At 43.1% G+C, this 12,391-nt stretch overlaps 1 protein-coding gene across 4 annotated transcripts in view; it reads left to right on the top strand.

Annotated features, from left to right (window-relative positions):
- The window catches only part of SEC11A (SEC11 homolog A, signal peptidase complex subunit), a 71,297-nt gene extending 60,754 nt beyond the window's left edge, over nt 1-10,543 (top strand). For 3 of the 4 annotated variants that reach the window (XM_063596896.1, XM_008959586.5, XM_008959585.5), the window contains 2 exons: nt 9,308-9,365; nt 10,018-10,543. In XM_063596896.1, the coding sequence (XP_063452966.1) occupies nt 9,308-9,365; nt 10,018-10,068 (109 nt within the window). In that variant the 3' untranslated portion in view covers nt 10,069-10,543. Of the gene's footprint in view, nt 1-2; nt 41-9,307; nt 9,366-10,017 lie in introns of all 4 variants that reach the window. The other variant, XM_008959584.5, reaches the window with a different exon arrangement.
- Nucleotides 10,544-12,391: the final 1,848 nt, after the last annotated feature.

The following is a 12,391-nucleotide window of genomic DNA, read 5'->3' as shown; positions in this document are numbered from 1 at the left end:
AGATTTTATCAGGAGAACAGTTCAGTGGAGGACAGGAATTGTAAGTTGTTGGTATTAAGGAAGTATGGCATTGTTGCTCCCTTAATGTAATTAATAGTATTAACAATAACTCACGTTTATTAGGGCTTATTGTGTACCAGAGACTCATTCTAAGTGCTTTACAAGTATTACCACATTTTAACCTCAGAACAACCCTAATATTCCCATTCTACAGATGAGGAAACATAAATGAGTTAGGTTATGTATCTAAGATTATACTGATGATCGTAAGTGGCTGACTGCATAGTCCACCTTAACCATCATACAAAAATTACTAGCGTAACATTTCTGAAATGGATAGTTGCTAATTCTCACTAGTTAGATGCCACATGGCACTTTTGCCACTGTCAGAACCTCTGCTCCTTTTGACCTAGAACAGACTGTATGGATACAGAGTTATTACACCAGTAAGCAGGTCTGAGATACGCAGTTCCCATAGAGAAGGAAGTATGAGTTGCTAAGTGAAGGCTTCCTCAGTTATAGCACGAGAGATGCTCAGTTTGGGGCCAAAGAGATCAGATCAGAACAGGTATCATTGTGCTTTGCCTGCTGCAGAGCTGTGGTTGTTATTGTTGTTTTAATATGTCCCCGCTTTAAGGAACTTTTCCTTTGATGGAGCTAAAAATACTTTTATAATCCAAATTAGGTCATCAGTGCTTCTGAGAAATACTAGTCCCCATCTTCCTCAGTTCCCAAGATGCTGCTAATGTGATTATTTAAACTCTCCAGTCTCTCTGAGTCTTTGTTTTTCCTCAAATTATAAATGTACAGATTCATGTAGAAACATAAGAAAATATCAATAATCAAAAAGCAAAGTCACTTCTTGTCTCCTTTTTCTTGATCTCCATAAATATTTACTATTAACTTTTTGGTTTATATTAGCCTTTATGTGTAGAGATAAAAATATTAATGAGTACTTTTTTTTGCCTTTTTTTTTTTTTTTGGAGACAGTCTTGCTCTGTCACCCAGGCTAGAGTGTGGGTGGCATGATCTCAGCTCACTGCAACCTCTGCCTCCTGGGCTTAAAAGATTCTTGTGCCTCAGCCTCCTGAGTAGCTGGGATTACAGGTGTGTGTCACCACACCCAGCTAATTTTTTGTATTTTTAGTAGAGATGGGGTCTCGATATGTTGCCCAGGCTAGTCTCAAACTCCCAGCTTCAAATGATCCACCTGTCTTGGCCTCTCAAAGTGCTGAGATTACAGGCATGAGCCACGGCACCCAGCCCTAGTATGTACATATTTATACAAACATAAAACGCATTTTGTGTGTGAAAGGAGAATGGTCACACTATCTTATAACCCCTTTTTTACCCAAAAAATTACTAGCATATTTACAAATCAATGTATTTATCATCATATCATCATTTTCAAAGCTGTATGCTATTCCACTGTATGGAAAGACCATATACTCTATCCTATGGATAGAACATATAGATTTTATTCAGTCAGTCTCCTGTTGTTAGGTATTCTGATTATTTCCAGCTTTTTTATTGTGAACAATGTTATGATAAATATCCTTATTATGTATATCTCAGCATTTCTGCCCAATCATTCTTCAGAGTAAATTCCTAGAAGTGGAATTACTGGGTGAAGCATACTCATATGTTAAGGCTTTTGACAAATTTTGCCAAGCCTGTTTCATTTATACTCCTGCTAGTACAACTGAGTGTTCCTTTATCTGGGTCTTCTTTTTTTTTTTCTTTTCTTTTTTTTGAGGCAGAGTCTTGCTCTGTTGCCCAGGCTGGAGTGCAGTGGAGCAATCTCAGCTTATTGCAACCTCTGCCTCTCAGGTTCAAATGATTCTCATGTCTCAGCCACCCAAGTAGTTGGGATTACAGGTGTGTGCCACAACTCCTGGCTAATTTTTTATATTTTTAGTAGAGATGGGTTTTCACCATGTTGGCCAGGCTGGTCTGGAACCCCTGGCTTCAAGTGGCCGGCCTACCGTGGTCTCCTAAAGTGCTGGGACCACAGGCATGAGCCACCACATCTGGCCTGGGTCTTGATTCTTAAGTGTTTATTACAGCTCTGTCTGCTCACTCTGGCCCATTGGTTGGGTAAAAGATGCATCATCCTACGAAAGGTTAGGGGAGCTTTCACTCAAGTAACTTGTCTTCTGGACAATTTTTGAAAAAATTCTGGGCTGGGTGCGGTGGCTCACGCCTGCAATCCCAGCACTTTGGGCGGCTGAGGCGGGCGGATCACAAGGTCAGGAGATCGAGACCATCCTGGCTAACACAGTGAAACCCCGTCTCTACTAAAAATACAAAAAAATTAGCTGGGCATGGTGGCGGGCGCCTGTAGTCCCAGTGACTCTGGAGGCTGAGGCAGGAGAATGGCGTGAACCCGGGAGGTGGAGCTTGCAGTGAGCCGAGATCATGCCACTGCACTCCAGCCTGAGCGACAGAGCGGCACTCTGTCTTAAAAAAAAAAAAAGAAAGAAAAAGAAAAGAAAAAATTCCACACTATTTAATGCTATTTTTAAAATCCCAACATAGAAACTATAGACCATTTTGAGCTTTTACTTAAAAAAATGTAATAGTCTAGTACTCTCTGCATTAAGGAAGTTTCTGTAGAAAAAAAAAACCTAAGACATGAACAGCAGAAGCACAGAATCTTAACTATATAAATTTACTTTCCATTGATTGTACCTCTACTGAGCTTGACACGTAATGGAACATAACACTTTCTTTTGTGGAAGTTGTGTTTATAAAACACTAAACTGGTATTTCAAAGTCAGGATGTACACAAATCTTAAGAATAGAGCTTTTCCACAGGCAAGTCTGTTACTGTAGTACATACGTCTTCATGCTTTTTTTTTTCTTGAGACAGAGTCTCACTCTATCACCCAGGCTGGAGTGCAGTGGCAGAATCATGGCTCACTGCAACCTCCACCTCCCAGGCCCAAGCAATCCTCCCACCTCAGCCTTCTCAGTAGCTAGGATCACAGGTGCATGCTATCACACCTGGCTAATTTTTTTAATTTTTGTAGAGATTGGCTCTCCTTGTGTTGCCCAGGCTGGTCTTGAACTCCTGGGCTCAAGCAGTCCTCCACCTTGGCCTCCCAAAGTCCTGGGGTTACAGGTGTGAGCCACTGTGCCTGGCTTCCTTTATGCTTTTTTTTTTTTTTGAGATGGAGTTTTGCTCTTGTTGCCCAAGCTGGAGTGCAATGGTGCGATCTTAGCTCACTGCAACCTCTGCCTCCCAGGTTCAAGGGATTCTCCTGCCTCAGCTTCCTGAGTAGCTGGGATTACAGCTTCCTGAGTAGCTGGGATTAGCCATGCCCAGCTAATTTTTTGTATTTTCAGTAGAAACAGGGTTTCACCATGTTAGCCAGGCGGTCTCGAACTCCTGACATCAGGTGATCTGCCCGCCTCGGCCTCCCAAAGTGCTGGGATTACAGATGTGAGCCACTGCACTCCGCCTCCTTTATGCATTAAAAAAAAAAAAATTTTTTTTTTTTTTGCGACAGAGTTTCACTCTTGTTGCCCATGCAACAGCAGGATCACGGCAACCCCCACCTCCCAGGTTCAAACAATTCTCCTGCCTCAGCCTCCCAATTAGCTGGGATTACAGGCATGTGCCACCATGCCCACCTAATTTTTTGTATTTTTAGTAGAGATGGAGTTTCACCATGTTGGCCAGGCTGGTCTCTCTCTTTTTTTTTAATAGCTGCACACTAAAAAAATTTTATGTTGAAGCCTAAGGCTCTAAATTAAAATAATTTAAAAAAACTTTTATTGAGATATAATTCACATATATTAGAATATAAAATTCACCATCTTAAAGAGTACAATTCAGTGGGTTTCAGTATATTCACAAGATTGTGCAACCATCACCAATATCTAATTCCAGAACATTTCTATCACCCCAAAAATAAAACTCAGTACTCATTAGCAGTCACTCCCCATCCTCTACTTCCTGCAGCCCCGGACAGCCACTAATCTGCTTTCTGTCTTTGTGCATTTCCCTATTCTGGACTTTTCATATAAGCAGAATCATACAATGCGTAGTCTTTTGTGTCCAGCTTCTTTCACCTAGCATAATGTTTTTAAGGCTTATTCATGTCGTAGCATGTAATAAAAACAATTTTAGAAAATGAAACTAATACTGAACCAATTAAGTATTAATAAAGGTGATTTCTTTCTAAACTCAGGAAGTTGAAAAATTCAAGAGCACCCATTAGTTAAGAAGGAATAGAAAGCAGCAGGTGAAAAGAGTGAAAGATTGGCAGAGGATCGGGGAACAGAAATGTTGAAAATGGAAAGAAGAATTAAAAATATATAAGGAAGGAGTAGAGTAATTGAGCTCTCTGTTAACTGAAATCAGTTTTATGGATAAGACTTTTTGAATGTACTTCTTCCTTGAAACAAGTCATTCTAGAAACAAGATGATCCTTTTCTGGTCATCGCATATTCTCTTACTCTCTCATTTAGTTGCTGCTGGATTTCAGACTTCCCAGATACAGACCCCTTTTGATATTTGACAGAATTGTGCTGGGGTCTCTTCTTAATTTTTGTGGCATCTTTTCTTTACTGTTTGTTTGGCCTTTTGTCTAATGATCTCTATGAGCATCAGGAGACAGTGCTTTCTTCCTCAGCAGTACCTTTGATCCCAAGAATTCCCACGGAAATGTATTTAACTATATGAAATGCATTTTACCTTCTAGATATTAACTTGGCACAGGCTAGTGTTGGAGTTGGCTTTGTGGATGGCATTCATTTTACTTACTTTAAACCTCCTGCTTATTAGCAACTCTGCTTTAGCACATGAGTTTATCTGAGCAAAATAGGCAAAAAGTGCAAATGGTTTGAATTTAAGATGACTGATGATAGCAGCATTATACACTTGATTATCAGCTCTTTGCTTATCTCTGTCCATGGAGGGTAACAGTGGTACAGACAATTAAATCTTTTGTTTGACTTTGGACTGCCTCATCATATTCTGGGATCCTTAGATCTTGCTTATATTACTCCTAAAGACCAAGTTGCTTTCATTTCACTTACAGTGGGCAAAGAAAAGCCAACCTTTTAAAAAAAGTTTCAGGTTGTGTGTGGTGGCTCACGCTTGTAATCTCAGCACTTTAAGAGGCCAAGATGGGAGAACCGCTGGAGCCCAGGAGTTTGAGACCAGCCTGAGCAATGTAGTGAGATGCTGTCTCTACAAAAAAATTTAAAAATTAGCCAGGCATGGTGGCGTGCACTTGTAGTCCCAGCTCCTTGCGAGGCTGAGGTGGGAGGATTGCTTGAGCCCAGGAGTTCAAGGCTGTAGTGAGCTATGATCACACCACTGCATTCTAGCCTGGGTGCCAGAGTAAGATCATGTATCAAAAAAAAATTTTTTTTTTTAAATTCCATGGATTATTCACAAGCAGGCTATGTGATTGCTGGGAGCTGAGGATTGTGGTTCTTTGGGCATAGATATCATTGCATGGAGGTAACAGAGTCTCTGTGTATTAGAATGGCTGCTTATTGATCATCAGATCAGAATTAGCAGCTTAATGTTTTAGTAGAAATCACAGATGCTTTTATAGCTCTTAATCTGTACTTTACTGTGAGGCATTTGCCTTTATGTTCTTAAATTAGGTGATTTACTGAAAGCTATTGCTTTTATGGAAGTGTTAAAAATGAGACAAAAGAAATAACAGTTACTGCATTAAAAAGGAAAAATAATATATATATATAAATATATATAAAATGTAGAAAACCTCTATCCATCCTCTTAGAGCCTAGCTGTGCCATTCTTTAACGACTGTTACTTTTCAGCTCTTGGAGATCCCAGGGGTTGAGATGAAAGCATGAACCCTAAGAAGGGATATTATTTGCCATCACACACCTATATGTGCATCTCACACTAAAATTGTACTTCTTGAATTTTGATGTACAGGAGCATTATTTGGGCCCCACCTTTCAGAAATTCCCTGGCTTAGTTGGTCTGGGAAAGATACAAGAATCTGCATTTTTATTTATTTATTTATTTATTTATTTATTTATTTATTTTTGAGACAGAGTCTCGCCCTGTCGCCAGGCTGGCATGCAGTGGCACAATCTTGGCTCAGTGCAACCTCCACCTCCCGGGTTCAAGCGATTCTGCTGCCACAACCTCCTGAGTAGCTGGGATTACAGACGTGCACCACCATGCCCAGCTAATTTTTATATTTTTGGTAGTGACAGGGTTTCACCATGTTGGTCAGGATGGTCTCGATCTCCTGACCTCATAATCCACCCGCCTCAGCCTCCCAAAGTGCTGGGATTACAGGCGTGAGCCACCGTGCCCAGCCAAGAATCTGCATTTTTAACAAGCCCTCAAGCGGTTGTGACAGAGGAGGTCTAGGCTTTAAGAAACACCAGTGTATGGAATGGGAGTTTGGGGATGGGGCAAGAGAGACAGGTCTCAGTGATCCTGCCAGAAGGGAGAGGACAGAGAGGGGTGAAGACAAGAGACAGGAAGTGAGGGGAGTTCTTTTTTTTTTTTTTTTTTCCCCAAGGCAGAAGAATTTTTCTTAGTACAGAACAAAATGAAAAGTCTCCCATGTCTACTTCTTTCTACACAGACACAGCAACCATCCGATTTCTCAATCTTTTCCCCACCTTTCCGCCCTTTCTATTCCACAAAACCGCCATTGTCATCATGGCCCGTTCTCAGTGAGCTGTTGGGTACTCCTCCCAGAGAGCTGTTGGGTACTCCTCCCAGACTGGGTGGTGGCCGGGCAGAGGGGCTCCTCACTTCCCAGTAGGGGCGGCCGGGCAGAGGCGCCGCCCCTCACCTCCCGGACGGGGCGGCTGGCCGGGCAGGGGGCTGACCCCCCCACCTCCCTCCCGGACGGGGCGGCTGGCCGGACGTGGGGCTGACCCCCCCACCTCCCTCCCGGACGGGGCGGCTGGCCGGGCGGGGGGCTGACCCCCCCACCTCCCTCCCGGACGGGGCGGCTGGCCTGGCGGGGGCTGACCCCCACCTCCCTCCCGGACGGGGTGGCTGCCGGGCGGAGACGCTCCTCACTTCCCAGACGGGGTGGCTGCCGGGCGGAGGGACTCCTCACTTCTCAGACGGGGCGGTTGCCAGGCAGAGGGTCTCCTCACTTCTCAGACGGGGAGGCCGGGCAGAGACGCTCCTCACCTCCCAGGCGGGGTCGCGGCCGGGCAGAGGCGCTCCTCACATCCCAGACGGGGCGGCGGGGCAGAGGCGCTTCCCACATCTCAGACGATGGGCGGCCGGGCAGAGACGCTCCTCATTTCCTAGATGGGATGGCGGCCGGGCAGAGACAGTCCTCTTTCCAGACTGGGCAGCCAGGCAGAGGGGCTCCTCACATCCCAGACGATGGGCAGCCAGGCAGAGACGCTCCTCACTTCCCAGACGGGGTGGCGGCCGGGCAGAGGCTGCAATCTCGGCTCTTTGGGAGGCCAAGGCAGGCGGCTGGGAGGTGGTTGTAGCGAGCCGAGATCATGCCACTGCATTCCAGCCTGGGCACCATTGAGCACTGAGTGAACGAGACTCCGTCTGCAATCCCGGCACCTCGGGAGGCCGAGGCTGGCGGATCACTCGCGGTTAGGAGCTGGAGACCAGCCGGGCCAACACAGCGAAACCCCGTCTCCACCAAAAAAATACGAAAACCAGTCAGGCGTGGCGGCGCGCACCTGCAATCGCAGGCACTCGGCAGGCTGAGGCAGGAGAATCAGGTAGGGAGGTTGCAGTGAGCCGAGATGGCAGCAGTACAGTCCAGCTTCGACTCGGCATCAGAGGGAGACCGTGGAAAGAGAAGGAGAGGGAGACCGTGGGGAGAGGCAGAGGCAGGGGCAGGGGCAGGGGCAGGGGTAGAGGCAGAGGCAGAGGCAGAGGCGAGTTCTTAAAGGGAAGTGAAATGTGTCAAAAACAAAATGTGTGTTCTTCAAGTTTGCCTGAGGCTTTGATGGCGTAGATATTATGTGGGAGGTAATTTCTGTTTGTGCTGTCTTTGGCATGGTCTGGGCTGTTTTAAAGTGTGCAAAGGTCAGCCTCCACTTCAGCTCAGCGTCCCTATGACAGGCTCTAGCTTAGTACAATATTGCCAGTCCGCTCTGGAGTCCAGCGATAGAAGAGGAGGATAAAGAAGAAAGTTTTACATTTGCTAACCACCTATTCCGCCCACATCGATGGTACCCTGCTAATTTTCTCTTTCTGCCGTGAATGCTTATGATGTCAAAGTAGTCTTTTGCATGGAGAGGAATTTAAGCCCTGGGAGAAAATAGGATTTCCCCAAGAGAGAGCAAAAAGAAGAGGCCCGGACATTCAGACATTCAATCAGGCAGGATATACTGGATATCTCCTATGTGTAAGGCACTATGTTGACCTTGAGGATACAGGGGGAACAAGATAGGCATCCTTGTTGCCTTTATAGAGCTTCTGGTTTGGTAGGGGAGACAGACATGTATCGAATCTGTTGTACAACTAATTATTTAAGTAAAAGTATGATAATTATTATAAAGACCTCAAAGGAAATGTATCAGGTGCTGTAAGATAATTTAACAGGTGGTTTTGCTTAGTTTGAGGGGAAAAACTTTAGGGGCATGAGGAATTAGAAAGAGCTAGTGAAAAGAAAGTGTAGCAGCCAAAGAGTTAGGTGAAGAAACAAATTTGTGGTACATTAAGAAACCAAGAAGGAGGAATTTCCAGAGCATATTTGTGGTCATGAAAGTCAAATGCTGCCAAGATGGAAAGGAAGATGGGAGTTGAGACTGGTTTGCTACATATGGTGATGAAAACTGTTCTAGAAAAGTTTCAAGTTAATAGGACCAAACACAGCTTACAGGTGATTAAAAAATGAGAAGGTGGTGAAATCCTAAGTACTATAATGAGCTCTTACACTCACTTTTTGGCCACTTAACATGAAGTACTTCGTAATATTCTGGCTATGCTTGCTTTGTCTCCCCAGCTAGATTGACAGCTTCCTGAAGGTTATGATGATAAACCTAGCCCCTAGCACTGTATCAACATGTAGCATTAGAGTCACCACCTGGAGATCTAAGACCTTGGCTCTATCTGGTGCTGGTTCTGCCACACAGAAACCATGTACCTTGGGCATGATCATCTGTTTCCTCATCTCTAAAATGGTGATATTCCTAACTTTCCTATCACTTGGGCTTTTGCAAGGATCAAATAGGGCTGTATATAGAAATGGACTTTGTGAATTGAAAATTAGTATTCTATAGAAGATATTGATAATATTCAGTGAATGACAACAGCTGCTTTACATCGGAAATTCTGTGATAATCAGTTTTTTGTTTGTTTTAGATTTGTTCCTTATATTGGAATTGTGACGATCCTCATGAATGACTATCCTAAATTTAAGGTAAGAGTCTGTATTATTTGTTTTATTAAAAAATGTAATCTTTTGGGCCAGGTACAGTGGCTCATGCCTGTAATCCCAGCACTCTGGGAGGCCGAGGTGAGTGGATCGCTTGAGCCCAGGAGTTCAAGACCAGCCTGGGCAACATAGCGAAACCCCGTCTCTATTAAAAAAAAAAAAAATTATTAGCCTGGGCGCAGTGGCTCACGCCTGTAATCCCAGCACTTTGGGAGGCTGAGGCAGGCAGATCACCTGAGGTCAGGAGTTCGAGAACAGCCTGGTCAATATGACAAAACCCTGTCTTTACTAAAAATACAAAAAAATTAGCCAGGAATGGTGGTACACACCTGTAATCCCAGCTACTGGGGAGGCTGAGGCACGAGAATTGCTTGAATATGATAGGTGGAGGTTGCTGCTGCACTCCAGCCTGGGTGACAAAGTGAGACTGTCTCAAAAAAAAAAAAAAGAAAATTATTTAAAGAAATGTGATCTTTTGCTTAGTATTGGAAACTTTTAAATGGATTACAGTTAAAAGATGAAAGAATAATTGGGTAGTTTAGCGATATATTCACAAAGACCAATTTGTTAATTAACTCTTAGAACCTCTGAACTTTTCAACGCTTCTCTGACTTGTGGTTCTGTGTTTATTTTCTAGTATGCAGTGCTCTTTTTGCTGGGTTTATTCGTGCTGGTTCATCGTGAGTAAGAAGCCTGCCTTGCTGTTCCTGGGAAGATGCCATAGTTTTCATTACTGGATGTTTGGAGTAGATACTGGTCTGTGATTGGTGGAATGGAGAACACACGTGTTGGTGCTTCTGGGTAGCACTGGTTTGCATTAGTTTATGTTTCCACGCCAGAGTTTGTGTGGGCGGGCACATGTGCACCACAGAGTGCACTCGAGGGGACTTTCAGTCACAGGATTTCATAATTGTCATTGTCACACTTTCAAATTTTTGTACATCAGTGAATTTTTTTATATTAAAAGGTTGAGCCAAAGCCCCCAGTGTTTGTATTTTGAAGCCAAGCTTCACTTCTAAAGTGCCTACAGAGACTTGTAAATGAAAATGCAGCTCTGCACGAGTTTGAAACCGTCATACCTCCTTCTATTAGGAATGGCATATACTGAGGTGGTCGTAAGTCTTAACTTTTAAAATTTTAAATAAAAGACTTTGCACATTGAACCCCTTATCCCTGAATTGTGTTTGTCGGGAAAGCTTCTGAAATTTGCCTTCCTTGGCTGGTTCTTAGTACCCCTTGGGGGATATAAAGGCTTGGTGTGAACAGTCCTTCAGCTAAGAAGGTTGCTCTGATACTAACAACTAGTTTTTTTGTTTGTCTGTTTTGCGTGTGTGTGTGTGTGTGTGTGTGTGTATGTGTGTGTGAAGCAAAAGTAGCCACTGACAGTCATAGGAAATCTCTTAGTCATAAAATTGATTCTTCCCATGACTCAGATGTGTATAAAACCCAGCTGGTGTTGCTGAGAGGTTCAGAAAATCTCACTTGGTTATAAAAAGTCATAACCCTTTCTACACTTGAGACATTTTCAGTCCTTTCTACACCAAGGCAGTGTGCATTAGCATCTAGAGGCAGAGGAAAGGGCTGGAGGACAAGCATTCTGCTTGGCGTCTTTAAAGTCTCATTTGTCTGAACCTGTTCTCTCAAGTGCCTGACTTTGCATTTCTCTAATGCAGACTTAAAGCAAGCAGTTTAAAGTAGTGAGTGTACAACCCAATTGTATGTTTTCTTTTAATATCAAGGCAGTGAGGGAAATAGGGAGTATAGAGTAAACCAATATCTTTTGAGCACAAAATACTCTTAATTCTATCTGTTCTCTTGTTGTATTAATGTGAAATCTTAAAGTGAGTTTTCTGTGTTAGGCTACTTGAACAGTTTCTATTATTTGTTCAACTGCAGTGGAAATCAGTCTATGCCGTAATGCTAATGGCATGAGAACAGGGACAATTACTCTTCTGAAGCCCTCCCCTGTGGAGAATAGTACCTTCCTAAACCCATTAACCAGGCTTTAGCCTTCCAACTTTGGATATGGGCTCTTAATATTCTCAACAGAGTATGAAACTTGGCAAATCACTGCTAACAAATGCTTTTTTGAACCTGTCTGTGAGGCGTATATAGTACTTATATTTTCTCATGAACCAGAAGCTGAACATTCCCTGTGTGGAATAGCAGGAAATTGCCATTTATTCCATTTTTTCCCCCCTCATCACCTGTGGAAGATGCAGTTCACTGCTCAGCCTAATCAGTACACTGGTTTTTGTACCAGCCTTTCTAGGACTACTCTAGGGGAGAAGCAGTGTGCTTTGCTGGCCAAGGTTGGGATCCTAGGGTTCTCTGTGATCCTAGCTTGCCTGAATGTAAACATCCTTGTACTTGTATCTTCATCTACTCCAGATTTCTCCTTATAAATGTATTGGGAGGAAAACATTAATACTTTTTTCCCTTGCATATATTCGCAACCAGTTTTATATAAGTATTATTTTTCCTCCTTTCCTGGATGCTGTAGTTGCAAGCAACAACTAAGTTTCTCTGAAAAGGTAATCAAATCATTTAATAATATTTGAATCACTCCATTAGCCAAAAATAAAAAGATTACTTGTGGGGAGGGGTATTATATTCCCAATTTTTATCTTGTCTAGTTTAGTGCTAAACATAAGACTTAAAATGGGAGATTTTATTAGCAAATATATCCTAAAAGCTCTTTGCAAATGTAAGAAATGCCAGAGAGGTTTTATTTGCTAATTGAATGGTGTGATAAGCTCTTTGAGATTTGGTAGGGCAAGTGGAGAATTGGGAGGGCTCAACCATTGTGAGTGAAAGGAATTGAAGAAGAGTATGAAAATTGATCAAACTTCAAATGAGAAATTGATAATGGGATTATCTCTTTGGCTGTTACTTGTCTGCTCTTATACCGCTAATCAATATTGCTAATCAATCTTTTTAAATTATTTCCAATGTCTGTCCTCAGTTCTAGTTCCATGTCTCCCTTTCCTCTGGACACTTCCACTTGATTG

The sequence above is a fragment of the Pan paniscus genome, chromosome 16, assembly GCF_029289425.2.
Source record: "Pan paniscus chromosome 16, NHGRI_mPanPan1-v2.0_pri, whole genome shotgun sequence".
Taxonomy (NCBI): domain Eukaryota; kingdom Metazoa; phylum Chordata; class Mammalia; order Primates; family Hominidae; genus Pan; species Pan paniscus.
The sequence above is the reverse complement of the archived record's forward strand: the minus strand, read 5'-3'. Positions and strand labels throughout refer to the sequence as shown.